The sequence below is a fragment of the Miniopterus schreibersii genome (genome assembly GCF_964146895.1).
Source record: "Miniopterus schreibersii genome assembly, chromosome: 14".
Classification (NCBI taxonomy): Eukaryota; Metazoa; Chordata; class Mammalia; order Chiroptera; family Miniopteridae; genus Miniopterus; species Miniopterus schreibersii.
The window spans coordinates 27,295,711-27,322,254 of record NC_138114.1 but is presented as its reverse complement, the minus strand read 5'-3'; the positions used below and the strand labels follow the sequence as shown (position 1 = coordinate 27,322,254).

The 26,544-nt window shown below is 39.6% G+C and overlaps 1 protein-coding gene across 2 annotated transcripts; it reads left to right on the top strand.

The window, feature by feature from the left end:
- Positions 1-2,342: 2,342 nt before the first annotated feature.
- TFAM (transcription factor A, mitochondrial) lies at positions 2,343-17,696 on the top strand. Of its 2 annotated transcripts, none has more exons than XM_081158800.1 (7): positions 2,343-3,173; positions 3,747-3,865; positions 5,064-5,134; positions 5,559-5,708; positions 8,804-8,899; positions 14,095-14,151; positions 14,599-17,696. In XM_081158800.1, exons 1-7 carry the CDS (start codon positions 3,073-3,075, stop codon positions 14,740-14,742), a joined length of 738 nt encoding a protein of 245 aa, XP_081014926.1. In that variant the 5' UTR covers positions 2,343-3,072; the 3' UTR covers positions 14,743-17,696. The 2 variants fall into 2 exon arrangements, with proteins under 2 accessions (XP_081014926.1, XP_081014927.1); XM_081158801.1 differs by having other exon boundaries at positions 2,388-3,173; positions 3,765-3,865.
- The last annotated feature ends 8,848 nt before the right edge of the window (positions 17,697-26,544 follow it).

The following is a 26,544-nucleotide window of genomic DNA, read 5'->3' as shown; positions in this document are numbered from 1 at the left end:
TAAACTCAGAGCCAAATGAAGTGGTTCGATGTGTTCATTAAATCAGAAGAAATGGGTATTTAAAAAATTATTTTAAGCAAAGGTGAATCCTATAAGGAATGAAGTTATAGAGGAAACAGGCCAGTTCATGGAAGACTTGTGCGCCATGTCTGAGAATTTAAACTTGATTCTGTGGGTAATCAGGAGCCACTGAAAGTTTCAAGTACAGAAATGTAATCATTGCCTGCCTGGCACAGAGTTGCTGCTCCATACAAACTTAATGAATAAATGAATAAATGGGATTTGTCTTTTAGAAAGAGTGACCTGGTGATGATGTGGAATATAGTTTGGAGAGAAGACTGAAAGTAGGAAAACTGTTAAGAGTTTGAGAAAGATGGCAGAGCCTGAACTGTTGGCATACAGGAGCTGGCTGGTACTGGGTTGGAGAGCCAATTAAGTATATCTGCCCAACTTGGGGTTCAGTGATATTTGAGTTGGTAGTTTGAAATCAGCCATGGTGGGAGAATTTAAACCACAGATGTTGGCAAACACTACAAATTAGGTCTTTCTTTTTGGAGAGCTGATTTACCAACACACTATTGGCCTGAACAAAAGGTTGGAGAGGAAGAAATATTTACTAGAGGGGTTAATGAGGAATCAGCAATACTTAGCATCGGTTGGTTGATGGGGAGGAGGGTCAGTGGGGGAGATTATAAAATGATTTCTCAAGTTATTGGCTTGGATGAGTCAAATGGGATACTGGTACCTATTAACAAGGGAAGGAGCTCAAGAATGGGGAAAGATAGTGAATTCTGTTCAGGGAAAATTGAAGTATCTGTGGGACATGATGGTATACATGTCCAGAAGACAGCGGTTATATAGATATATGACCAACAGTAGAGGTCTGGGTTCAATATAAAATATGGGAATCATGAGCATATAACCGATAGTTGAAGTCGTCAGAGTAGATGAATTTGTAAAACAAAATAAAGGGACAGAACCCTGGGAAAGGCTGTGGTAAGTCTTCATGTTTTATAAAGTAAATATAAATGAAACCATGTCTTTTTGTTCAAAGACTGTTTGAGAAAGTAGGTAGAATTATATTTTCTTTGTAAATACTGCATTTGGAATAAAATCACTGTAATGTAAATGAACTGTAAAGAGTATTGGTATCTGATAAAAACAGGCATGTGATTAAATCAGATTTATCAGATCTTTATAGCAAGATTTATCAAAATACTTTAAAACAAAAAGATTTAATAATCCAAAAGATTAACATACTATCAAACATCTGAAAGAATAAAAACATTCTACAAAACTAGAGAAAACAAGTTATTTCCAAAACGCAATGATAAGGAATTCTATCCTTCTGTCTTGGCACTATATTGTAATTGTGTTTCTTTTCCTCTGTCACTTTTACTGGGAGTGGGGAGATGCTGTGTCTTTTATCTATATTTTGGGCCTTGTACATAGTGCGTACTGGGGGGGGGGGGGGGTACTGACAGGATGGGAGGTTTGAAAAGATGATCTGGAAGGTCCCTTTCAACCCTGAGAGTATGAAAAGGGAAGTGGTGACAGCTCCTTACCACTTAAAACAAGAAGTGAGCTTAGTCCTTTCTAGCATCAAAGGCCCAATGTTTCAAAGCTACAGAAAGGAAGTAGACTCTCAGCTCAATATTGCACAGGTAAGAATTTTCCTAACAGTTACAGCTATCCAACAGAGGAAAGGCTCTTTTAAGAGATGGCTGTCTTTGAAGTAACTAATGTAAAAGCAGGAAGGGTCCTTATGATATCTTTAGGTCTTCCCAATCTTTTTCATGCCGTTGCCGACACAGAAAATCGTACAGCACATCAATCAGTATCTCAGAGGGTGCTTGTCAGAAGCTCTCAGGGCTTTGGCTGGGAAAACGGATCCAGTGCAAATCCTCATCTGCAGTGGGGGAAATGGGATCTTAGAGGGGGGATGCGACACTCCTGGCCCTAGACGTTCATGTTAACGCAGGGGTTAGAACTCGGGTCTTCGGACCACTCACTAGCCAAATCTCCTCCCCGCAAATACAGCCGAGTTTGCATGTCAGCCTTGAAGAGTCGGTCAGCGTTAGCTGCAGGAGTTGCGACGAGGGTCTAGATCAGCGTCGCTTTAAATGTGGTCCGCTGACCACCGGCCGAGCTCGTCCAACCTCGAGGAGCTCGTGAGGAGCGCAGCTTGGGCCCGGCCGGGTGGCGCAGTCGCCGGAGCGTCCTCGGGCGCACCGCCAGGCGGCCGGTTCGGATCCCGGAGCGCCGAGGGGGCAGGTGCCACGCCCCGAGCGCAGGCGAGGCAACCAATCGGTGTTTCCCTCTCCCATCGAAGCCCCACCCCCGAATGCCGAAGGGTCAAGAAAACAAATCTTCCAAACAAAACCGAACGCGGCGCGTGGGCACCACAGACACACCGAGTCGGGCGCTGCGTGAGGCCCGGCAGTGCGCGCTGTTGGGTCTGGAAACACGCCCCGTCGTCCGCCCCGCTCCTCCGCAGTCCCTCCGGCCCGAGAGGCTCTGCCGGGCGCCCAGCCCCGCCAGTCTGACCTCAGCGCGGCGCGGGCCGCACCACCGCCCAGTTGGGTAGAACCGTCTGTTACGTACTAGCCTCCCGGCCGACACCAGCAGGTGCAAGCCGGTGCCCAGTCCGGGAAAGGCCGCCGCCGCCGCCCAGCCAACACCTCCTGGCCCCGCTGAAGAACCGACTGCGGGGGCCGGGGCCGGGAGCAGAGGCGGCTCAGCAGCGCCCTTTGCAGGACAGGGCCCTCCGCAGGCGAGCCGGGCGACAGCGGTTTCCCTCCTCCGCCCCCGAGCTCCTCCTTCTTTCCTGCAGTCCCGCCCACCGGCGGAAGCCTCTACAGCGTCTGCGCCAATTCGGCCTCCCTCGGCCCCTTCGCTCACCAACCGGAAGTTAATAGGTTTCCCAGAGTGCCTCGCGAGTGGGGGGGGTGATGATCGCAAACTCCGGCGGGTTGAAAGCGGGTTCAGGGTGGTGGTGTTGTCGGCGTTGTTCTTTGGTGCCAGGGTGCTCTGCGAGGTTGGGGCCCGGCCGCTGCCGTGCCGGCGGGTGCGATGCCGATTCTCCGGGGCGTGTGGGGCGTGCTGGCTGCCCTGGGAAAGTCCGGAGCTGATCTCTGCACGGACTGTGGGAGTCGCCTGCGCTTTCCCTTCAGGTAGGACCCCTCGCCCGTGCCTCAGGCGGCGGGGCCCCGGACGCCCCGGGGCTGGGGTGCAGACGGTCGCTCCCGCTTTCTGTCCCACGGAGGAGGTCAGGGCTGCCTGGGCCCTCGGATTCGGCCTCGACCTTGCCAAGGGAATGCTGGCTTTGCAGGCTCGACTCCAGGAGTATCCCGCGCCTCGCTTCGGGCCACCTCCCAACCCCCACTCGGGTCCCCTCCCCCGGCCCGGCGGTGGGGCACCTGGTGGACGCGGCTTTCTTTGTTCCGCGGCGCGGACGGTCTCCCGCCTTCACCTCGGCCTTGAGGAGGCGGGGCCTAGGCGCCGGAGCCTAGGTGTTGCCTGCGCGCTCTGCCCTTCGGGGGAGGCTGGGGCTTAGACTTAGACCTCAGTTTTGCAGGCACTTCCCTCCGGTTAGGGCACAATTTTAAACGTCACTGGCTTTCTTGTCGAAAAGTGTCGGGTATAGAGCATCTTGATGACGTCTTATTTGGGACCCATTTATATACATGTGATTGTTGGTACTTGAGTACTTGACGTTGGTTATTTTCTCATTTATTTATTTACAGGTTTGTTTTTATACCCAGATGGTTTTCATCCGCCTTGAGTAGTTATCCCAAGAAGCCTATGACTTCATACGTTCGGTTTTCTAAAGAACAGCTAGCCATATTTAAAGCTCAGAACCCAGGTAAGGAGCTTGGGGGCTTGTACTCTTCTCTGCTGTAAGGGAGAGCTCGCTGAGCAGTTACCCTGCAGACTTGATAGGCACTGACAAGCCATCCAGTGACTGCAGGAACGTAACCTGCTATTTGAGGGGCTGTGAAATAGCAGGTATAAGGTGTTTTTCTCCAGATAGGAATGTTTTAAATGAGAACTAACGGAAGATATTTTTAAAATAGCAGCATGTAGAATGGAAAGCAACTAGGGAAGAAGATATGAAAAAGCTTAATTTTGGGCCTACTTGCCATTGGCTTAGAGGAGCATTGATGAATCATTTTACCTCTTGCTTAGCTCCTTCTGTCTCAAGGAATTGTCAATAGAAGTTGCAGTGAAATAACTTATATGGAAGTGTTCTGTAAACTAAAGCTCCATACAAATTACTGCTAATTTCAAGAGCTTTTTCACTGAAATATTTCTAGGTAGGATGTTTGATGACTCCCTAGAAAGGCTATAGGGCCTTCATTTGAGGTGGTAGTGTAAAGATAATAACCAAATTTATAATAGCTAACCTTTGTTTATGATTTCTAAAGCCCTTTACAAGCAGTGCATCACACGGCACTTCTGAAAATCAAATAAGCTATAATAAAAATTCTTATAAAGAATTTGTTCATGAGACGTGCTTAAGTGCTCACCTCTTCTAAAATCTAGGAGTTAAAACTAATAAGTGGTTTGTTAAAGCATTTACACCCTGTCATTTTAAGACGAGGAAGGAAATAGGAAATAATGAATTGATTTTAGAAAAATTTAGTTTGTTTACAAATGGTATTTCTGTAATTCAAATCCAAGATGGTGGTATATGAATCAAGACTTTATTTTGTTCTTTATTCAGATGTTATGAACTTAATTCCTAAAAGACTTAGAAAAAAATGTTTGATTGAAATATGAAGCCCAACTGCTTAAACTAGTAGTCAGTTTCAGAGGACCATTTTGGTGATATGTGATACACTCTTTGATTATTAGATAAAATACTAACAATTTGGGTAAAGTACTAAATTTATCATTTAAATTAGTTGATTAAAGAAAAGCTAAATAATTAAGTTGTGTGTGGTATAGAGGTGTCTAATAAAACTTACTTGAAGAGCTAGTGGGTTATGATTTCCTGGAAGTCTTTAGAAATTAATCATGAGACATACAATTGTAACATTTATTCTCATTCCAATCCATAGATGCGAGAAATTCAGAACTAATTAAAAAAATTGCCGAGATATGGAGGGAACTTCCTGAGTCAGAGAAAAAAGTAAGTATATAGGTTTTCAACATTGCTGGCCAGTTATTCTGCAGTTAGAAACAATTGTCATGCCCTTAAGGGACCAGATGACCCAGAGTTGTGTTGTTTTGTTTTGTTTTTAAAACATCCATTATCTACAAAGGAACCTCATACCTTCTGATCTGCATAAATGATGAGAATATGGATGTATGGGGGTGGTGATAAAGGGCTAGCAGCAATTTGAAATTGAAGGCTAATTGCTAGACTCACCTTGGTTAGTATGCATGTGGAAAAAACATCGTTTTGGTCCATATGTGATCCCAGAGCACATTTTCCACTTGATGATTCAGTCTGTCTTTATCTGAAGTCATGCAGTTGTCTTTCCTTGGCAGATGTGCTATGTTTAATTGGCCAGCAACAGTTTATTGCCTTCTTATTGGTTTTTTATTTATAGATATATGAAGATGCTTACAAGGCAGACTGGCAGGCATACAAAGAAGAGATAAACAGAATTCAAGAACAGCTAACTCCAAGTCAGAAAGTATCTTTGGAAAAAGAAATGATGCAAAAACGTTTAAAAAAGAAATCAATAATAAAAAAGAGAGTGAGTATCATTGAAATATTCTCTTTCTTTGACGAAGAACTGAAATTTACGTAACTAGATGAATATGGGTAGTTTCCTCTTTGATGATGTATGTGGCTATATGGTAAAATGTCATGAAGTGTACTCTCATCAGGAAAGATGGGATAGCCCTCTTTTCTACTAGGATCATTTGTCATTAGTCTGTCTTGGAAACCCTTGTTGCTACTTTGGTATGTATCCGAATTAAGATACACAGGACTGGCATGAAAGCTGTAGGAACAGTCACATCAGGAGAATAAGAATCGTTGCTTTTGAGTCTTGTCTAGAATAGCCTACTGATTTTAATTGTTCTGTAGGTAATGGTGAATTTGATTCTGAATATTGCTGAATGGGCTGAATTTATTAGGACATCAGGGAAAAGTGCCTATTGTGTCTAATCAAATAAGTACTTGTAAGATGAAATCCTATTTTTCCTCATTAAAAACCTCACATGTTTCAAAAATTGTAGTCCTTAGCTTAAGTATTCACATAAATTCCATTGTTTGAAAGTGACTACATTTTTGTAGAAAACCAGTTTTAGGTGGTCAGCTTGATGGTCCAGTACATACAGTATAGAAAATGGTTATCAGAATTGAAACGATTTTCCTGAAAAAGTAGGCTATAGCCTTTGATGTGAGATGCCAGAACATGTATCCCTGACCCTGATGTTTTAAGTGCTCCTAAAGACTCGGTCACTTTCAAGTCAATAATCTAAGGTTACTGATCCAATTAGTCAAAGGAGCTAGAAAAGATACCAAGAGTGAGAAATATGGTCTGTGCTTAAGGATGGTATTTGGAGGGGTGAGTACTAAGTTTACTCTCCCTTTCTCCTTAACACAGCCAGTGCTAAGAGTGGAGAAGAGGAGAAATGAGGATTGGGCGGATAGAAGGGGTTTCCCTATCAAATATTTTTTGTGTTCCTTTCTCTCTCCTGGTATTCCCATTATGCTTTTGTTACACCTATTGTAGTTGTCCCATAGTCTTTGAGTATTTTGGGTTTTTTTTTTACCCCCTCCCCAATATTTGTTCTCTCTGTTTTTGGGTTTTCAAGGATTCTATTAATATGTCCTCTAGCTTAGATTCTTTTATCAGCTGTGTCCAATCTTCTAATAAGCACATCAAAAGCATCCTTTATTTCAGTTACAATGTTTTTGCTTTCTAGCCTTTTTTTTTTTTTTTTTTTAGAATTCCCACCTCTCTGCTTACATTGCCCATCCGTTCTTGCATGATGTCTAGAGCCCTTAATCGTAGTTGTTTATTCCTGATCTGATAATTCCAACATCCCTGCAACACTTGCTTTGTCTCTTCAAACTATGTTTTTTTACCTCTTAGTCTGCCTTGGATTTTTTCATGATAGCTGGACATGATATACTAGGTAAAAGGAATTGCTGTTAAATAGGCCTTAATATGGTGGTGAAGTGTCAGGGCAAGGGAGGTGTGCTCTAGTGCTGTGATTAGGTGCCAGTCTTTCAATGATCCTATGACTCGACTGTGAACTGCACACATGTTTTTCAGTTTTCTCTCTCCTCTCCTCCTCAGATGGGACAGGATAGCTAGAGTGGGCTGGGTTTGGGTATTTTCCTTCTGTCAGGTCAGTTAGCTTTGATAATACCCCAGCAGGTTAACCATGATTAACTAATTACCCCTAAGGGCAGGCATTGTTAATAATAACAGTGCTCGGGCATTTCAAAATGGTTTCCTTGTCCCCTCCTCCTGCTGGAAATGTGGGGATGGAGGCATGGATTTTTCTAGATATTTATTGTGGGAATCTGGTCAAGCTCCTGGAGTTGTAAATCTCACGTTATCATGAGGGCCCTTCTGTGACTGGGTCCTCTGGAGTTGTTAAACTCTCAGAGTTGTCCACACAGAACCTTCAGCAATTTGTTAATTACAGTTCAGGTTTCCCTACGCAGCAGCGGTTCACGCAGCGGTTTGCTCCTCAGTCTTTGCTCCTCTGCTGTGGTAAGCCTCAACTCTGTATTCACATCAGTTTACCCTGTGTCGTCCTCTCATGCATCCAAGAAGAGTTGTTGATTTTCAGTCTGTTCAGTTTTATACTCAGTAGGAAGGAGTGGTGACTTCTAAGCTCTTTACATGCTGAACCTGAAGCCTGAGGGTTTTTCCCCTCAGACTTCCCTTCCCACTCCTTGTTGGAATTTTTCTTCCCTTCCCGTTAAAGATTCCGGGTACCAGATAGAGATTAGGTGAGAAGTGTGGGAACTAGGAAGTTGCAAGCAAATCACCTAGGAGAGAAATCCCTAGTAATAATTCCAGAAATAAAAGGGGCAATAGTTAAAAGTTGTGAAGTGCCTGGAGTCTACAGTAGTTTCATGACTGAGAAGTTCAGAAAGAAGGAAGTGATTTCTGGCTGTAAATCAGAGGAGCCCCACTTTAACTTACGAATAAAAGTTGGGTTTATTATTGACTATAACCAAATTGCCATTAAAAGCCACAAAATTTTATAAATTACAAGTACTGCTCACTATACATATTCAGACACTAGGTTAGGATAATGCAATATATCTCATTCTTTGAACTCAGAAACAAAATTGATTCATATAGCAAGGGATACTTGTATTCTTTTTCATCTTTTCCCCTACATTAGATATTGAGTAAAAAGAATTTAACACATCCATTGAGGTTTAAAGGTTGAGAGACATGCAGGGAAGGAAATGAAATGAGAGATTATTAAGCAAATACTCCAGTGTTCATGACTTATGGTGGAGACATGTAGTGGTTTGGCCAAGGAGATGGTAGTGCTCTATAGGAATGAAACTAAGATTATTTTATCTTTTAAAAAAGGTTTGTACATATGTGCTCAGTGATTCAGTTCATGGAGACCATGAAAATAATATGTAAAGGAAATGAAAATGACTCATAAAAACTATTCTAATTTTCAAAACTTAGTGCTATCCAAATTCTGAACCCAGGAGGGAATAATCACATACTTTATACACGAATAAGAACATTCACTTTAAGGAACATTCTACATAATGCATAGTAATGAATACAGTTTCCATAAGTAAAGTCAAGTCTCATACGTTTAAAACTGTAACTCTTCAATTTTTATTACTCAGGAGTTAACACTGCTTGGAAAACCGAAAAGACCTCGCTCAGCTTATAACATTTATATGTCTGAATGCTTCCAAGAAGCTAAGGATGGTACATCACAGGTAAAATAGAACTGTATTTGTTTTTTTAATTTTTATTTTAATTTTTAAAATATTTAGACAGGAAATTTTAGGGATGCCATATGTCAGGTGGTAAAGAAAAGTAGTACATTACTATAAACAAGAACGTTGTAAGAATAAGGCCCTCTTTCTTGTGTGTTTTGTAGAAAAATCATTTTTTTATCATATACAATATGAGTATACAGTTGCCAATACGTATATTGTCAACTTTTTAATTTAAAAAACAAAATTTTCAAGTTTATAGGGTGTGTTAAAGTTCTAGAGACTTTTCTTATCCAGCAGTTCTTAACTGTTTTACAATCATTAAAAAAGAATAGTAAGAGGAGAGCTTTCATATTTTGGGATTTGAGTATAACCTGTTGCTTTATGTTATCTCCTTTAATAAAATTTTGGTTATGCCCCTGGGAATGTTTTATGCACATGAATGTTGTCATATGAATGTGTCGAAGAAAGTAAAGCTTGTTATTTCTGTTGAGGCTTAGTCTTTCCTTTACTTCCTTCTTAGAAGGTCCAAATTGGCAATAGTATTTTTCCTTTTATTGTATGACATGGTAAGAAAAGTGTATGTTCAGATCCCTAACTTTTGTCAATTTGAGATGGTTTTTGCCACACTGGATTATTTGGATCTGTAGTTCCTTTCACAAATCCTGTTTACCATATGATTAAATAATGTGTATATGTGATGTCCTCCTGGCTAAATACTTTCACTAATTTATTCCCTTTGAGGTTTTAAGTTCAGTTTCTATGGCCCTACATTACTAATATGCAAGCCTGTTTACTTTTTTTTTTTTTTTTAACATCTCTATTGGTTTCAGAGAGAGGAAGGGAGAGGGAGAGATAGAAACATCAATGATGAGTCATTGATTGGCCACCTCCTGCACGCCACCTGCTGGGGATCGAGCCCACAACCCTGCATGTGCCCTGACCAGGAATCGAACTTTGATCTCCTGGATCATAGGTCGATGCTCAACCACTGAGCCATGCCGGCCCGGCAAGCCTGTTTACTTTTTTAGATGGAATTCGCTCGGTCATTAATTTACCTTGGATTTACTTTTCTTATCAATGTGAGAAGGTTATATGCTAGAGAATCCTCCTGAATCAGTGGTTCTCATGTCTGACTACACCTTGAAATCACCTAGGAAGCTTAATGGCTGGATCCTATCCCTGGCAATGAAAATTAAGTCAACTGTGTCATTTTATTCATTAAAAAAATAGTAGTTATACATATTCATAGTTTAAAGAATCAAAATAAGGCTGGTTATGAAAGATACCAGTTTTTACTGCCCTGTCATATTTCTTACGCTAGAAGCAAATTCTGCTATTTTAGCTGATTCTTGTGGTATTCACCTCCATATGTCTGAACAACATTCTTACATTATTACATCTTGATTTTTTCAATTTAAGCACGATCTATATTTTAGGCATTACTTTCCATTATTTAAGATGAATATTGAACTCTTTTTGATCTCCACTCTTCATATTTCCATCCTATGTCCCAATATCGTTACCACAATTTTGGTTAGATTAGTATTCTAACCAAATTAATGTAGTAGTATTAGTATAATTTGGTTAGGTTAATGATTACGTAAATCCTGTTCATGGCTGAGCTGTGCCATTTGCTGTGATTACTTTGCATTTCTTGCAAAACTTGCTTTTCTTGAACTTGATTATGTCTTTCTTTATTCACCAGCTTTCAGTACCTTTAGATACATTAGATATTCTGTCAGTTTCATTCTGGAGCCTCTTATTTGTTGCAGTTTGGTGGTTGACTTCTATGCACTGCTGACACCCTGGACTCTTTCTTTCATCGTCATCCTTTTGGTGCTTGTGCTGCTTCTTCTGTCCTCCTCTTGGTTTACTGATTCTGTTAGAGAATCTTCTCCAGTATAAATACATGGGAGATTAGTTTTTTGAGTTCTTGCATATTTGAAAATGTCTCTGCTTTTACATTTGATAGTTTGGGCATAGAATTGCTTCATGTTCTTTGAAATTTTAAAAAATAATATTCCTTTCTTTTGTAACTTCTTGTATTGCTTTTGAGAAGTATAAAGCCATTTTGATTATTGGTCTTTTGGATGAGATCTGTTTTTCATGTGTGTGTTAATTTTTTCCCCTTTCCCTGTTCTTTTCTTTGTTCTGACTCTAGAACTTTTATTATTTGTTTATGCATCGTCTGAATTGATACTTTAAGTTTCTCATCTTTTCTGTATTGTTTTCTCTTAGCCTTCTTTGCTCTTTCTGGGATACAGTATATATTTTCATGTACTCTCCCTGTTTTCAGCTTGATATCATTGCCCCCTTCTATACCTGGCATCAGCTGAATGACTCATATTTTACTGTTTTGAGAGGATAAATGTCCTAGAATCTGCCCAAGGTGGGGAGTTAACCTCCTTTTAAACATTTTCAGTCATTCTTTCTTTCTTACCTTACCTCTGTTTTATACCTATCAGGTGCTGTCAATTCCTGAGCTACTTCAGAATTCTATATTGTATAAAATACTTTGCATTTTTGGCTTTCCCCAATGCCAGTTTGGGAATAGCTTCATGGGTTAGGTAGGCCAGGAACCATGCCTGCATGTGCTCTTCAGCTTCCAAAATTTTGTGTTGGTAGTGCTCTCTCTTGTTATCTTTGTCCATGTGGGTTTATGCCTTAATTTTTTTTGTTTATTCATTTAATGTTTTTTATTTTAGAATAAACAAAAATTTCTTGCTCACAGCTTTGGAGACTTGGAAATCCAAGGTCAAGGTGCCATCATGGTTGCCTACTGATGAGGGCCTTCTTCCTGGTTCATAGCTGGTGTCTTCTCACTGTGTCCTCATGTGGTGGGAGGGGTCACTTAATGGGGTTTTAGGAGGGAATAAAACATCTTCCCCTCTCTTTAAATTTTTTTAATGAATTATTTTATTTAGGTGAAAGGTCAGATTACTTACGCATGCAGTTTTATAAATTATTATTAAACTCAGTGAATATGAAACTTTATGGACAAGGAAAAGATTAGTTATGAAAGAATTGAAAGCATTAAAGTAAGTAATTCTTTGCAAAGCTAAGAGTCAGAGCAGTTATTTAGTAACTGTCCCTGAATATATTAGAAGTATTTATGAAGGTAAGTTTAAAAAGTTGAAAACATAACTGTTACGCATTCTTAGGTACTGTCTGGTACCTCTGTTTTTGTCAATAGGAAAACGAAATTCAGTCAAAGTTCTCAGAACAATAAAGTTGTTCTCAACTGTACTTAAAATCATTGATGATCTCTTCTTCGCTTTAAACATACTTCTCCGACCATGTCCCTCTCCTTCACGCGCCCTTTGTTCCACCTCTCATTTCCCACACACCCATTTTCCCCTTTATTCTCGGCTCTCTGGGACCATCACCATAGGCAGCGTGAGGTGCGCTGACTCTCCTCTCTGCCTCTCTTCCAGCCATGGGGTCCCTGTATCCCTTTAATTTTATAGATGAAGAACCAAGCCTACGGGAGGTAATATGACTTTTTCCGAGTCACGTAATTAAGTTCAGCTAAGTAGAATTGAAGACTGGTGTTGTGTTGTTCCTATTACTACACCTGAACACTTTGGCACACATTTTGAATAAAACATTAAGCTGCAGGGAAGAAGTAAAGACACTTAGTCTTTGAAGATAGACTGTAACAATATACTTGAATATTAGTATTTCTGAATAAAAAAAGATAAATATCTGTACAATAAAGGAAACCGTCAGCAAAATGAAAAGCAATTTACCACAAGGGAGTAAATATTTGCATATTATATGCCTGATAAGAGGTTAATATCCAAAATATATAAAGAACTCAACTCAGTAGTAAAAAAAAAAATCTGATTAAAAAATGGACAGAGGATCTGAATACACATTTTTCCAAAGAAGACATAAAGATGGCTAATAGGTACATGAAAAAGGTCCTCAACATCACTATTAGGGAAATGCAGATCAAAACCGAAGTTCACCTCACACCTGTTGGAATGACTGTTATCAAAGATAAGTAACTATAGTGTTGGCATGGATGTGAAGAAAAGGAAACCCTTGTGCACAGTTGGTGGGAATGTAAATTGCTGCAGCCCACTATGGAAAACAGTATGGAGGCTCCTGAAAAATTTTAAATTAGAACTGTCATATGCCCAGCAATTTTACTTCTGGGTATTTGTCCAAAAAAAAAAGAAAACACTAACTTGAAAAGATATCTGAACCCCTATGTTCATTGCAGCATGATTTACAAAAGCCAAGACTACATTGGATGAATGGATAAAGAAACTGTGATATATATAATTCAGCTATAAAAAAGAAAAATCTAGCCCAGCTGGTTTTGCGCAGTGGTTAGAACATCCGCCTGCGAACTGAAGGGTCCAGTGTTGGATTCCAGCCAAGGGCACGTACCTTAGTTGCAGGCTTGATTCCTGGCCCCAGTCAGGGCAAGTGCGGGAGGCAACCTATCAATGTTCCTCTCTCTCTCCACCCCCCCCCCCCCACTCTGAAAAGAAATGGAAAAAATGTCCTCGGTGAGGATTTAAAAAAGAAAGAAAGAAAAGGAAATCTTGCTCTTTGCGACAACATGCATGGATCTTGAAAGCATTATACTAAGTGAAATAAGTCAGACCAAAGAAAGTCAGATACGATCTCTTATGTGGAATCTAAAAAATAACTGAGATTATAGATAAACAGGTCGGTAGTTGCCAGGGAGGGAGGGGATGGATGAAGTGGGTGAAGGTGGTCAGAAGATACAAACTTCCACTTACAAATTAAATAAGTCTTGGAGATGTAATGTACAGCATGGTGACTATAGTTAGTAATGCTGTATTGCATATTTGAAAGTTGCTCAAAGAGTAGATCTTAAAAGTTCTCATAAGAAAAAAAATTATGATGACAAATGTTAACTAGACCTATTGTGATGATCATTTCAGAATATATACAAATATTGAATCATGTTGTACACCTGTAACTAATACAATGTTATAGGTAAGTTATATCTCAATAAAAAAGATAAATATCTTTATTCCAGTAATTTTGTGAATTTAACAGTTTAATTTAGAAAGAAAAGATATTAAGAATTGATGAGGCATTACCTGTGATTTTAATAATATGAGTATTTGTTGAAATGAGTAATAAAAAATGATTTTTCTTTAATCACTGAAATCCCTGTATCTGGCACTTAAACGTATGTTGTTTTACAGTTAAGGATGAAGACTATAAATGAAAAGTGGAAAAATCTCTCCAGTTCTGAAAAGGAAGTAAGTGTGGTTTTAGTCTCAAATATCTAGTTAGAATATCTGTGAGAGAGTATATTAGGGCAAGGCTTGAGTCATGTGAAAACAACCTTCTGTTACTAATAATACAGTTAAAGTATTTTTAAATAGTTCATATTCTTATAATAATTTTGGCTTTTTTTCTTTTGGTAGTTTTTAACTGCAAATAAAATTGGTATTTAAAACAATGTCACACCGAATTTAGTGTCCAGTGATAATCACACTGTGCCTCTGTTCCTTCCCCACATCCCAAGCCCTGAAATTGTAACAGCTTAATTAATACAAAATCTTTATCTCTTACCTTTTTCTCTAATCCAGTCCCCCTTTACACATGTAGAAGGATAAGGTAATTTTTTAGTATACATGGAGGCATTTCAGAAATTGCAAAGATTCTTCTAAAGAAGTCATTTTAATAATTACACTTTTTCTCAGGTATATATTCAGCTTGCTAAAGATGATAAAGTTCGTTATTATAGTGAAATCAAATCTTGGGAAGAACAGATGGTTGAAGTTGGACGTGAAGATCTTCTTCGCCGCAAAGTGAGGCTCCAGTCAAAGAACACTGAGGAGTATTAAATAGAAGACTGAGTTATGTTCATAATGGATAGAAGGAAGCCAATTAGGTCTCAATCTCTGAAACTGTTACAAAATTAGAAGGATAAAGTTGGTCAACATTTTATACTTAATTCTTTTTTCTTTAGCCCATGGACTTCTGCCAGTTCAATACATTTTGTATTGGTATCTTGCTTTGGAAAACTCAAACATATAAAAGTTCATGTGAAATTTATTTTGTGTTTAGAAACTACTGAGGATCAAAATAATCCATGGAATGTATCAATAATCATTTTACCTTTGATAAAGGTGAGTCAGACTGTGAAGGTTTTTTATAGTACCTGATGACTGTGGAAAGAGTATTCTTGTTTCCTTATATTACGGAGGCAGGGGTTTCCTATTCAGAAGTGTCCCAAGTCATAGAGCCATAGTGTTCTATGATTAATTGTGGATTTTTAAAAGAGCACCCAGATCTCATTTACGTCAGTTCCAGTTCCTAGGTATCATTTCTATTCAGAGCTGATTGTTATACAGGAAAGGGCTTGCTGGTTTCAGTTGCAACCTTTTGTACAAGAGATGGAGAGATTTGTAAACCTTTTTCTCTTTGCCTGTTTCCTAAAGTAAAAACAAAGAAATTATGTACCAAATCTATGCATATTGTTTTATATTGCATAGAATACAATTTTTGTTTCCTAATTACATGTTTAAGGTGAAACATTTGTTTTACAGCTTCTTTCTGTCTTTTTTTAAAGTAGGGCTTTGTACTTTGAATTACTTTTCCCCTCTCATGTGAGTATATTTATCCAGAAAGTAGAGAACTTGTCTGGTAAGTTTTAAACTGAAAGATCCAGAAACAAGTTTCCAAAGTCTCTGGACTTGGAACCTGTAATTTTAAAACATTTTATATAAGATAAAAGACTATATAAGGGACAGCCAGCTCTGGCCCATGGGCCAAATCTATGCCTGCTTTTCATGACCTATGACCTAAAAATTGTGTTTGCAATCTTAAGTGGTTTAAAAAAAAGATTATTTCAAGACACATGAAAATGAACATCAGGTTCAGTGTTCATAAATAAAATTTATTGGGATACAGCCATACTCCTTCATTTATTTGTTATTTATGGCTGCTTTTGTGCAACAATGGCAGAGCTGAGTAGTTCCTTCAGAGACTATGTAGTCTGCAAAGCCTAAAAAGTATTTACTATCTGACCCTTTACAGAAAGTTTGCCAACCCATGGTCTGCAGTATAGTGTAGTGTAGTGACAAGTGTATTAATATGTTGGGATAAGTTTTTTTAACCAATTGAGAGGTTCTTGTTTTAGAATCTTTGTCACCATGGTCTTAAGAGGAAAGAGGTCAAATCACAGAAGAAGCTAAACAAACTGTTTCCCCACAGCATTAACAAGAAAAATAATCTTGTTTCACATTACGTTGTAGTGTAATAAAAGAGTTCCATCTAGTATGGAATGTGATTCTTTGAAGTATTTCCTGACTTGGTAAATGAATCTTAAGAGTTTTCCAGTTAGACATAGCACAAAAACCCTACCATCTTTTAGCATTTGTTTATCCTCTTAAGAGAGTCAAGCAGAAGTTTTCAAAATTCACACTACGTTTTTTGAGCAAAAGAGTTCATCTTTCATCATCAGTTCATAGGAATTGTATAACTCAAACTTATACCTACCTTATATTATGCAGACTATTTAGAGAGTCTGGATTCTAGATCTCCAGAAAAGTTTTGAGGATTTTTGTTTGTGGATAGAAAATAGGAAGTCATGACTTGTTCTTTACTGAACTTGGCAAAAGTATGTTCTGAAGAGAAAAATATAACAAGAGGAAGTGTAAGATTTAAATGTATGAAGTTGAGTGTTTTCAAACAATGTCCCCCTGTGGTTATGAATACAGGACAAAGTCGGCTATTAGTTAAATAGACACCCTGAGGGGAGAGGTTGGGAAGAAGGGGTGTGCTGGTGTCTATCACAATTTTTCTCAGTTGGGTTTCTAGGAGAGATTAAGCCCTAACTCCCTGTCGCATTTAGAATGGTACTGATTATGTACCTACCGTACTTAGGAGAGTGAAGAAAATATTCAAGTCGTATACTGTGTTCTTGCTTCAGATGAGCCCAAGGAGCACGTGGGAGTCCGTGTTTGTAACACTGGGTGGGTGAGGTTGAGAAACGAGTTAGGACAAATTTATTACAAAACATTTGCAGTTACCTTTTTCTGAACTCTTAGCACTCAACTACATAAACTTTTATACAGAACACATTGAAGTCATATCTTCCCAGTTATATTAGGAAGTTCAGTGTGTAATAAGTTCTCAAGTATTTACAACTTAATACAGGAAAAAAAAAAAACTGAAAAGAGCTAGAGCAAAACCATTTTGTGATATTATTAAATTTTATTTGATTTCCTTTGTTAATGCTTTAAATATTAAGGTAATCTGAGCCCATGCCTTTCTTGGAAATTTCAGTACATGTTGAAGACTGGTATGCACATACCAAATCCCAGTAGTTTAACAGTATGCCCAAATTTTCTATTATAAATAAGAAATTATGGCAGTAACCAGTGGCCACTCCCATAAAGCCTTACTTTTTAGACTTAAGTTGACCTAACAAAGTAATTGCTATGGGAGGCAAAGGAAGAGTGCTAGGGGGAAAGATGCTGAAGAAATGAAACAAAGCAGTGTTTATGCTGTTCAGAGTCATAAAGTGATTTCTGTACTTTTGTTCATTAGAGTAGCAATATTAGGTTTGAAATAACTTGATGACTGGAGAGGGTTGTGTGATAATTCTACTTTGTGATGTTTAAAGACTATTGTGTGAAGATTCAGCCTACTGTAATCATGTAATTTTGCTATTGCTTTTGGCTAACTCCCTTCTTGGAAATGCCATTTTTTAACAACAAGGCACATTTTTTATAGTTGCTATGAATGTGTATATTTAAATTTCTGGATTAAAATATAAGTTCATTTAAAGTAACTAGCAAATTTTACTGATTTTTCTGACATTTACTGTACCTAAAATTAATCACCACCAGGAAGTTTTTGTATAGTTAAATGATAATACCCATTGGTTTTCTTAATTTTATCAATAGTAACTGTAAGAAGATTCCCTCTTTTTCCTTTCTCACAGCCGCTCTCCCTCTTCATACCTCAAGCTCTTTCAGACAACCATCGGAGTTGCATAGGAGGAATTCGTATTTGAAGTTGATGCACTTTAAATTTTAATTTTTTAGTTGATGCATTTTTAATAGTTGTGATATATTTTTCATGTTATACAATTTAAAGCATACAATTAAAAATTTTTTAGTATATTCAGTTATGCAACCATCACCACAATCTAATTTTAGAACGTTATCATTTCTAAAAGAAACCCATACCCATTAGCGGTCACTTTACATCCCCCGTCCTCAGTCCTAAGCAACCACAACTGCTAATCTACTTTACTTCCCTCTATATTTGTCTGTTCTGGACATTTCATATAAGTGAAATCATACCTAGGGAATGGTGATTCATATGGTAATGATCTTTAACCCTTTGAGGAAATACCAGACTGTTATCCTAACTGGTTGCACCATTTTATGTTTCCACCAGCAATGTATGAGTGTTCTAATGTCTTCACATCCACATTTTTTCTTTTTTTAAAAAAACAAATATAATTGACATATATTAGTTTCATTTATACAACATAATGATTCTATATTTGTATAAGTTACAAAGCGATCATCACTATACTGTAAATCATAACAAAAAACAAGAACAAGAGGAAAAAATAGCTAAGGCCCAAAAAAGAATAGAGAAGAAATAGGGAAGCAGAAAACAAAATTAAATTGCAGGCTTGAGATTCTGGGAAGAAAGCAAAAAAATACTGCTGTGAAAAGAGGCCAATAGATAAGTCCAGGGGCAATTACCAGTTAATAATTACACCCTTCTGAGATCTTTCTTTGTTACCATACCTCTGTGTGGTTTAGTGTTCCAGGTCTGAAACAATCTACAATGAAGATAATTCCACTTACTTACAACAACTATCACAGTGCCTTGCAAATAGTAGCATTTCACCATTGGAAGGCATCATGGTTATCAGCCATGGTTATTGGTTAACGTTTTTTGCGCTTCAGTTCTATCAGGACTGTTGATGTTTTTATAATCCTTGCAAATAGTTACTTGCTAGATAACTAACACTCCCAGGTAAATGATAAACAATGTGGCTTTCATTTTTTCCTACTCCTTGTCAAGTATCATTCTGTGAGAGACTAATTACTGTTTTTAGACCAGATGTTCTGAACGTTAGCTGCACATTAGAATTACCTGAGGAACTTTTAAAACCGTAACATTCCTGCCCACCCCAGGACTATTAAAGAGCAGCCTGCAGGAATGGGACCTGAGAGAAGGGATACTCCAGCACTTTTACTTATTTTTTAATTTTCACATTCACATTTTAAAATTGATATGTAAAATAATATGTTTAAAGAGTTGTCAAGCATTAAATTCTTAGCATATTGTAAATATTGACTTAAAAAGATAAAAGTCACATCACTTCTTTAAATGTCTAATGGGCTATAAATACTATACTGTAACATGTAACTTAGCACCAGCACTTTTCCCATCATTCTTTTCCATTCCACTTCCTCTATAAAATCTTACCCTACTAATGGAAGATGTTTTCATACTTAAATGTCTTTTATTTATTATCCTATCATAATCTCTGGAGCAAAAATATGTACATAAATTTGTATTGAACTTTTAAAATTTCCTGTGGCCATGAGGCTTTAGATACTTACTAGATTGTGGGATCATTATAATAACTTAGAACACAATTATTTAAAGCAACATTAATACAATTTTGAGGGAATGAGATCCAGTTTTCATCAAAGGGCAAAAAAATCACACAACTACAGTATATTTATACAGTGGAATGTGCAGCAATAAAAAAGGAATGAAGTACATATACATGAGCATGGATGGATTTGAAAAGCATCATTTCTGTGAAATAAGCCAGATATAAAAGAGTATATACTGTACTATTTCATTTATATAAAAATCCTAGAGAATACATAACGATCTGTAGTGACAAAAAGCAGACTGGTAGTTAATGGGCTGGCAGTGGAGGGAGGGACACACTGCAAAAGGTTATGGGAAAACTTAAGGATGAAGGAAATGTCCTATAAACTTTAGTGAGGTGGTGAGTTTACAAGTCTAATCATTAATCAAAATTCACTTAATTATACAGTTTATACACAGGGTGGGACAAAAGGAGGTTTGCAGTTTTTCGTATGGCAAATAGTACAATAATTAAATAGCAATGCAAGAATAAATTGTTTCCCATACAACTGTAAACCTACTTTTGCTCCACCCTCTATATTAATAGAGTCAATAAAATGTGTTCCAAGTTTTCATAAGTATTAAAAAGTAAAATTTTATTGGAAATATGGAAAATCCCTACTCAAAGTACTAAAAAAACTCAATTTTGAACCAAAGCTCATAGGGCTGCTGGAGATCCCCCCCACCCCTGTACCTGACTTCATTTCCTCTTCTATCCCTAACTCCCCTCATTTTACCCACTTCTCACCCACCAGGCCATATGCCCACTCCTGGAGCGTGCTTCTGTCCCTTCAAGTCTTTTCCCAGTGTCATCTTTTCCATGAGGCCCTCCCTGAGCACCCTTGAAAATGGCAACCTGTCTCTGCATCCTCACACTCCCATCCCTTCTGCTCCACTCTTCTTTTTCTCTATTCCATAGGCCTTAATACCTAAACGCTATATAATTTACTCATTGTGTTTAGTATTTATTGCCAATCGGATGTAAACTCCACCAGATCTGCTTTGTTTTGTTTCCTATTGTACCTAGAACTGTGCCTGGCACATACTAGGCACTCAGTAAATGTTGAATAAAGGAAAGAATGAAAATAGACTTAAAACGGAAGACTTTTAAAGTTAGTATATATTTGTGTCTATAAGATCCCTCATTAAACATTTTAAACCTTTCTAGGGATTTCTCTGAGGGTACCCTGTCTGAAACAAAAAAAAGAAACCTTCAGTTCAAAGAGGTTGATTCAATGTTTTTGAGACAAAACCAGCACGTTATGTATGTATACTGTGGAATTCAGGAGTCCCCAGCATAGCCATTGGATGCACTAACTCCAGGGATAGCACAGCGTCTAAGTGAGCAGGATTCTGTAGAGCCCAGCACTCTTCTTTTTACAACGAGAATGCCAAAATTAGGAGGAAAGGTAGATTTAAGGGAAAGGAAGTTTGGGATGGGCTGTATAGTTTGAATTGCCCAGCTTGAAGTACATACAGTACCATCGGGGAAAACAAAATTCTTATAGCCTCTAAACAGATGGCTCTTCACATAAACTGAAAGCGAGCAGACGTGAAGCAGACTAGGAGATAACTCGGAAGCAGGAGTAGGGGGAAGGATGTTAACCTTCCTGTGCGGCTTCTGTTACATTTCTTTCCACTCTTTGTATAAAATGAGAGCTTTGTGCTTTTAGTCACATCACTGAGCCCGTTTCTCGGAGCCTTTCTCATTTACAGACCAGAGAAGTGTCACAGCTTAGGTAGGTTTCTGTACTGCTTATGTTAAGCAGCCAAACCCAAGAAGTGGGGGTAGAAAGTCAGAACTGGGTCAGGAGAAACTGGCCCAGTTGTAGGGTTATTGTCAGCGTTTAAAGGGGCTGCTGAACTCTGGAATAAACCAAGGAGACAGCAGTCTCTAGGAGGGCCAACCCAGTGGCCCAATTAAAGGTGGAGTGAAGGTGAAATGCACAGTTTTCAGAAGGAATGCAGAGCGCAGGCAATACTCAGAGACAAACAGAAGCGAGAGTAATCCTCGGGAAGCCCGGCAGAGGTCAGGATAGACAAACACCCAAGAGAGGGTTTCTAGGGAAAAGGTTCGGCACCAGGTCAAGAAGGGCAGGGTGCCAGCAAGGACCCCAGTTCCAGCAGGCGCTATCAAGACACTGTGCAGTTGCAGGGACTGGCCTGGAGCTCTTCTAACAGCACTGGGGAGGCCACAGAGCATTCAGGTTTGAGACCCCTTGTTCTTGGAATTTGGTAGGATAGGGAGATTTCAGTTCCAGGTGGATGTCAGGGTCAGAAGTCTAACTTTGACAGCAATATTGAGAGTCAACATGGCATAGTGAGGATAGCAACTCATAGTCTTACTTGAAGATTATATTAGTTATATCTATTAAGAATTTAGAACAGAAACTTACTACACTACATATCAGGAAATACATGTCTTACAATAGCACAATATTTTGTAAAAATGTAGTGCATAAGTTCTCACCAGTCTGGTATGTAAGAAAGGTTACATTGTACTTTTCTGAATAAAGTATAGATTTAGGAAATTTATTAAGTAATTTGAACTCTTTAAATTGCAAATGAAACTGACTATTAATGGATTTGAAAAATATTACAGAGCTGATGAAGAGAATGGTAAGTAGTGGTATAGGGAAAAAGCATAAAGGTTGCACATATATTTGCACTTCTATTTTACCTCAGTCACATCTAAAAGTAACAAAAGTAAACAGCAAAGCACAACTAGTGATGGAATAGACTAAGAAAGATAATTGACAAAACAAATTACAGTACTCATATTGTGCACATGAACTACAATATATACAATATATAGAACTGTATCAATAATCACTTGAGGGAATATCTATTTCATGTTCTCTGAGAAGAAAAGTGTTACCATGTACATAGAAGCAGATAAAACGTCCTTAAGCCATAAACCGGGCAACCATATATAAATTCAGCTTTCCATCTGTGAATAATTCTGGGTGATCCGCAGTTACCTATGTTGCAGTTCCATTATAATTATTAAAAAATAGCCTCAAGCTCCAAAGGACCAAAATGTGAGTATTTGTGGAAGGGCTGGCTCCCAGGAACAAATTTGCCAGTAAAAAGTAGCCAGATTTTTAAGACTCTCCTGAGTTTGAGCTTGGGACCAAGTGCATGGCTGGATTCCCCTCTCATAGATCCTGGGTTGGACTTCAACTCAGTGAGAAGCCTTCAGTTCATCCCACCTGCAAGTTCTGTGGTTGCAATAGCTTGTTTCTCAAAGACTGGGCCAAGGATCTGCTGGATCCCAATCACCTTTTGTGCTTGTTTTTAAAAAAACACACCAAATGGGCCAAAGATTTTAACAGACACTTCACTGAAGAAGGTATGCAGATGACAAATACATGAAAAGATGCCCCTCATCGTATGTCGTCAGGGACATGCAAGATAAAACGAGATACCACTGCATGCCTATGCGAATGGCCAAAGTCCAGAACACTAACGACACCAAACGGTGGCGAGGGCGTGGAGCCACAGGGACTCATACGCTGTGGTGGGGTGCAGAATGGCAACGGCCACGTCGGAAGACAGTTTGGCCGGTGCCCCCCCTCCCCGCTGCCCAAAACTACTCTTACCATACAATCCGGCAATCATGCTTTTTGGTGTTTGATCAAAGGAATTGAAAATGTATGTCCGTTCACAAACCTGCACGTGGATGTTTATTCACAGCTATTTGTAACTGCCCAAGCCTGGAAGTAACCAAGGTGTCCTTAAGTAGGCGAATGGGCCGACTGTGGGACATCCAGACAATCGAATGTCATTCAGCGCTAAAAGGAAATTAGCTATCAAGCCATGAAAAGACGTGGAGGAACCTTAAGTGCATTCTCCAGTGACGGAAGCCAGTCTGCAGTGGCTACATACTGTGATTCTAACTGGATGACATTCTAGAAGAGGGAAAACCATGGGGACAGTTAAAATATCAGTGGCTCCCAGGGTTCGGGGGGGGGGGGGCGGGCGATAAAAAGATGGCCCACAGGATTTTAGGGCAGTGAAACTACGCTGTATGATACTGTGATGATAGAGTCATGTCAGACATTTGTCTAAACCCATAGGATGTGCGACACCGAGAGCGACCTGTAATGTAAAGCATGGACTGTGGCTGTTAAGGACGTGTCCGTGTAGGTTCCGCTGTAACACATGTACCAGTCCGCTGGGAGATACTGCTGGTGGGGGAACCTGCACGTGTGGGGTTGTGGGGCATATGGAAAATCTACCTCCCTCTCAATTTTGCTGTGAACCCCAAACTGCTCTACAGAATAAAGTCTATTTTAAAAACAACCCCCCTGCCAGTTCCAGGCTCTAACCCCAGGCCTACTGAGTCACAATCTCTTAAGGATAGATCCTTTAAATCTTCATTTTCAGCAAGTAATTCAGGTCATGCTTATGTCCACTAAAAGTTAAATCTACTGTAACGGGGCACGCATGTGCGTGTTCCTCAGCGAAGGCTGCCAGCTCCGGGCCCGCCCAGGACCCAGCTGGCCGAGGCTGAGGGTGTCGGAGGCAGGCAGGAGCTGGGCTGGGCTCTGGCTGTCTTCTGGCAAATATTTTCCCCGGGTCCTCTCTCCCGGTATTAGCCTCAGGTGGTAGTACAGTACACATCCTGTTCTGCACCTTGACTTTCGTTGTTATCATTGTTTGACATTTAGCAATATATCAAGACAGAGAGCTGTTGCTTTTTTTTCTTTTTATCTTTATTGTTGAAAATATTGCAGATGTCCCCTTTCACCCCCTGCTTTTCTTTTTAGATTGCACTCTATTCCATTGTACGGCTATACGGTAACTTTTTTTTTTTTTTTTAAATATATCTATTGATTTCAGAGAGAGAAAAGGAGAAGGCTAGAGAGATAGAAACATCAATGATGAGAGAGAGCCATTGATCGGCTGCCTAGCCCCCAACCCGGGCATGTGCCTTGACTGGGTATTGAACCCCGATCGCCTGGATCCTAGGTCAATGCTTAACCTCTGAGCTACGCCCAGTTGGGCCCACATAATTTTTAAATGGCTGCATATTATTCTATTGCAGGAATTGCCATAATTTATTTAATCTGTCTCCTGCTTGCGAATATTAAAACATTCTCTAGCCCACATTTATTTAGCTCTCAAAGCTACACTTTTATTATACTATAAACTGTTCAACTTGGTGGATTTGACAGTCTTGGAAGGATTCTTGTCGTTGACTTATTATTGTTGTGATTATCATAACAACAGCACTGCAAACTTTTCTAAGTGTTTCTCCATCTATGATCTCACTTTTGTGGCAAAACCTCACCTCTAGCCCCTGGGAATTTCTTCTATGAACCCAGCAGGATGACATCCCTCAAGTCAAATTCCAAAGCTTTGAAGCAGATCAGCAGATCAGGGCCCCCTAATGACTGATTACACACAGCCCTGACCCCGCACAGCTTCGAGCTTGTTGTTTTCTGCAACCTTTCATCCCTGCGTCCTGAAGATGAGCCCGTCTCTTCCCCAGGGGAAGAGCAAACAGTGCAGTGGGAAGAGCGTGGTGCATGTCCCCAGGCTGTGCAGAGGGGGGCTCTCTGATCTCTGCAGTGACTTGTTTGTAAGTCCTTTCCCTTTGTGCCAGAGGACCCAGCAGAGAAGCGGGAAGGGGACAGCTCTGGCACCCGGAGGGGGAAGGCTTATCTGTATGAAGCAACATAAGACGTGGCTCCTGCTGAGCATCTCCACAGCTTGTCATGCTTACTTCCGCTCTAGCCTCAAACTTGGATGGTTTCATACTGTTTGTCAGGGTTCCCAAATATTTAGAGGTTCACAGAGATGGTGATCTTAGGAGAGATAGTTTTTAGGAAAAAGGGCTACGGGGCCAGCCCTGATGGCCTTTTCTCATCACTCTCCTTGGCTTCTCTAGCTTGGATGCAATTAGAGATCGGAGTGAGATGGAGATGCTATTAGAAATTATTTTGGCTAGAGACCCATGAATATTTAAATCCTACTAAAGAGTGACCAATAAAAGCATATAGTCAAGGAAGGCTAGCAAAGGGAAACAGTAACGCTTGACTGATAAATGTGCTTTTGACCCCCAACCCCAATATAGACAACTCACATAAAGTTGTCTAAGGAGGAGGCTTAGTCACACCCAGCTTCATTCATCCAAAGATCCCAAACCACAGTTCTGGTTGACCGCAAGATGGCCATGAGGAAAGGAGAGGGAGGAGAGGGGGATGGCTATGACTGGCTTCCTGTGAGCATGGATCCTGGACCTTAACTTGTAACAGCTTGGAAGGAAGGCAAGAGAGAACCACACTTCCATGGGTGCAATATTGGGGGAAAGCATGTTCCAAGCATCTTGTAAAGATAGATTACAAACCAAGAAAAGTCAAATGAATAATACTGACAATGAATTAAACTCTTTTATTGGAAGGCTTCACTTTGATCTATAATTTGTATAAATAATTCATAATTTAATCGATCATCTGCTTTCCCGATCATTGCATGAACCACCAGGAATACTTAAAACTTCCCCACTTTGATTATGAAGGAAAAAATAACCTATATCTAGAGGTCTGGGTCAATAACACCTTGGTAAACTTGATCTGAATGGCAATTGGCCATATCATTTGGAGGTGGTTTTGGTGTCCGATTCAGTGGATTTTTCTGTTTCCCTGAAGTTCAGACATCCACTGCTACTTACCCCAGAAAACTACATCTAGATGCATTGTCCCATCAGGCTGTGCTTCAGCATTTCTCTCATCAGGCTGTGCTTCAGCATTTCTCAAAAGCAGTTTATCCCACAAACATCAGAGGGCAGCATTTGATAAGGATTCCAAAAGTTCAAAATCCTCCAGGTCACACCTTCCCGAACGCTCCATTGGGCTCGGCTTTTCCTTCTGTTTTTCCCTGGTTCCACTTATGTTTTCAAGCCGGGAAATGCCTTCATCTGTGGATTTTTGCTATCCCTGGGCCCTTCTTCCTCCAAGACACAGTGAGCTGGCTGAGGTTCATAGAGGAATAGTGCTGAG